General features: G+C 34.9%; 1 protein-coding gene across 1 annotated transcript in view; it reads left to right on the top strand.

Moving 5' to 3' along the window:
- The window catches only part of trpc5a (transient receptor potential cation channel, subfamily C, member 5a), a gene marked incomplete in the record, with an annotated part of 146999 nt that overhangs the window by 128500 nt on the left and 16291 nt on the right, over positions 1-2208 (top strand). Inside the window, 1 exon segment of the mRNA XM_014017426.1 lies at positions 1809-1850. Within this exon segment, the coding sequence (XP_013872880.1) occupies positions 1809-1850 (42 nt within the window).

The following is a 2208-nucleotide window of genomic DNA, read 5'->3' as shown; positions in this document are numbered from 1 at the left end:
CACACACACACACACACACACACACACACACACACACACACACACTGGGTGCAGCTGGCGTGTTCACCTCAGCTGAAATCAGCTGAGTTATGTAAGGCGTCCAGCCCACATAGGTTCAGCGAGCTCTGCAGAGATCTGACGGCAGCAGAGACTTTGTGTTTGTGTTCAGAGAGCCGAAACACAAAGAGGGAGGTGTGTACACCACCAAGTGGGGAAACAAATACGAGGCGAAACACTGGGTATTACACAAAAAAAAGGAAATGAAATGAAATATAAAATAAAGATGATGAAAGGTTTTCATTTTAACAGACTCCATCGTTGAGAAGATTATAAAACCCACTGTTACTGATGAAAACTGGCTTAAAGTTACAAAGAAGAATTGCCTAAAACTTGTCAAACTGAAGGCCCGTGGGCCAGAAATGGGTCCTGATACAACTTTGTCTGGTCCACGAGATTTTATTTTTAATATTAGAGCAATCACTTCCAAACTTATGATGGTACTTGGTGCTGAATTCTCATGACAATTAGTCGATTTTAGGGCTGAAATATTTTCAATAAATTTTAGTTTGATTTGGAAAAAACAAAAAAAAATCTAAAGTTTGCTTTAATGTAATTTCAATTTTTTACTTCTTGCTTTGTTTTGTGAATAAATTGTGATATTAACCCAACATTTCTGCAAATAACATGCAGCTTTGTTTGTTACAATTTAGTTCATGCAATAATGCAATACATGAAATGTTTTTAAGTAAAATCCTTTTATTTGATCTATATTTAAGCTAGCTGCCAGTGTGTTGGCCCATGTTTTCTTTGTTTGTTTTGGAGGAGTATTGGTGTACACTTGGGCAGCAAAGGCTCATTTCATAAATTAACAAAAGAGTATTTTTTTGTCTCATAAAATGTGCAACACTAGACTAAATGTCTCTTGTAGTCACTTGTATTTTGTGTTTAATCTTAATAAAATTTAAAGTATTTAGATTCATTTATTCATTTAATAACAAGTAACAAAACAAAAATATCAAATCAAATCCTAAAGTTATCATCATGAGTGAAAACTGTAAACTGGGCCAACAGAAAACTGTAAGTGGAAACACAACCATGGACCAAATCAAATGGTTTATCTTTGGGCTCCTCTGATTTATAATAAATAATCATATCTTTTTTTATCTCTTATTTGTTATAATTTGAGTTGAGAGGATGAAGTTTTCAGAAGCTGGGCAGAGGTTCACCAGTCTGTGTCAAAATATCAAAAATAACGGAACATTGTTTAGAATAAACTGAGAATAATTTCATCATCAGATTATCTCTAAGATGAAATTCAGTGAATGGTTGCATTTTACAGTAAAAATGTTCACATTTATTTCTGTTGCTTTCAGTTGAGAGCATGTGCTGCATGTCTGCAGTGTAAATAAGTGCTGCAGCGTTTCTCTCTAAAATGATATTTATACATTTTTTCCTGGTGAGAACTGATTAAAACGAAGTTCATAACTCAGCCTCTCTATAATCTGGTCAATCCAGGCTGCCAAGGTGTCGTTCTCTCAGCCAGAAGCCATCCGTTACCCGTTTGTTGTGCTGCAGTTTGGTGCTGTTAGACAGAGAGCTGGTGGGTTGGGTTTTGGAGGGAGCGTATGTGAAATATCAGCCTGCCTGAGAAGAATAATGAGAGCCGAGGAGACGGAGGCAGGAATGAATGGAGGGTAATAACCCACTGGATGAAGTGAAGCAAACAGAAACAGGAAGTGATGCTGTGATAAATGGAGAATAGAGGTTTTTAATGTCGTCTCTTGTGTTTTTTTCTGTTTGTTTTTCAGGAGCGTCACGCTGACAGTCTGATACAGAACCAGCATTACCAGGTCAGTACTTCATGTTTTATGTTTCTGTTGTTTGATCCACAAAAACAATAAAGATTATCACATTTCTCTGATCTTACTTCCTGTTGTCTTTTGGTTATTTTATGTCATCTTTTTTGTGTTTTATTATTTGGTTTATTTCCTTTTGATTGTTTTGTTTTTGGTTTGTTGTCCTGGTTTAGTTCTGATCCATAGTGATGTTCAAAATTCAGGCTGGTATCAGCCATACTGATCCAATACAGATAGTTTGTACGAATATACTTTAATTTATTTTTAATTTATTCATTTTAATTCATTCATAAAACAAAACTATACGTATGTACGTAAAGTTTTGTTTTATATATACATATATATATATATA

This window comes from Austrofundulus limnaeus, unplaced genomic scaffold, assembly GCF_001266775.1.
Source record: "Austrofundulus limnaeus strain Quisiro unplaced genomic scaffold, Austrofundulus_limnaeus-1.0 Scaffold167, whole genome shotgun sequence".
NCBI lineage: Eukaryota > Metazoa > Chordata > Actinopteri > Cyprinodontiformes > Rivulidae > Austrofundulus > Austrofundulus limnaeus.
This window is presented reverse-complemented; position numbering and strand designations above follow the sequence as displayed.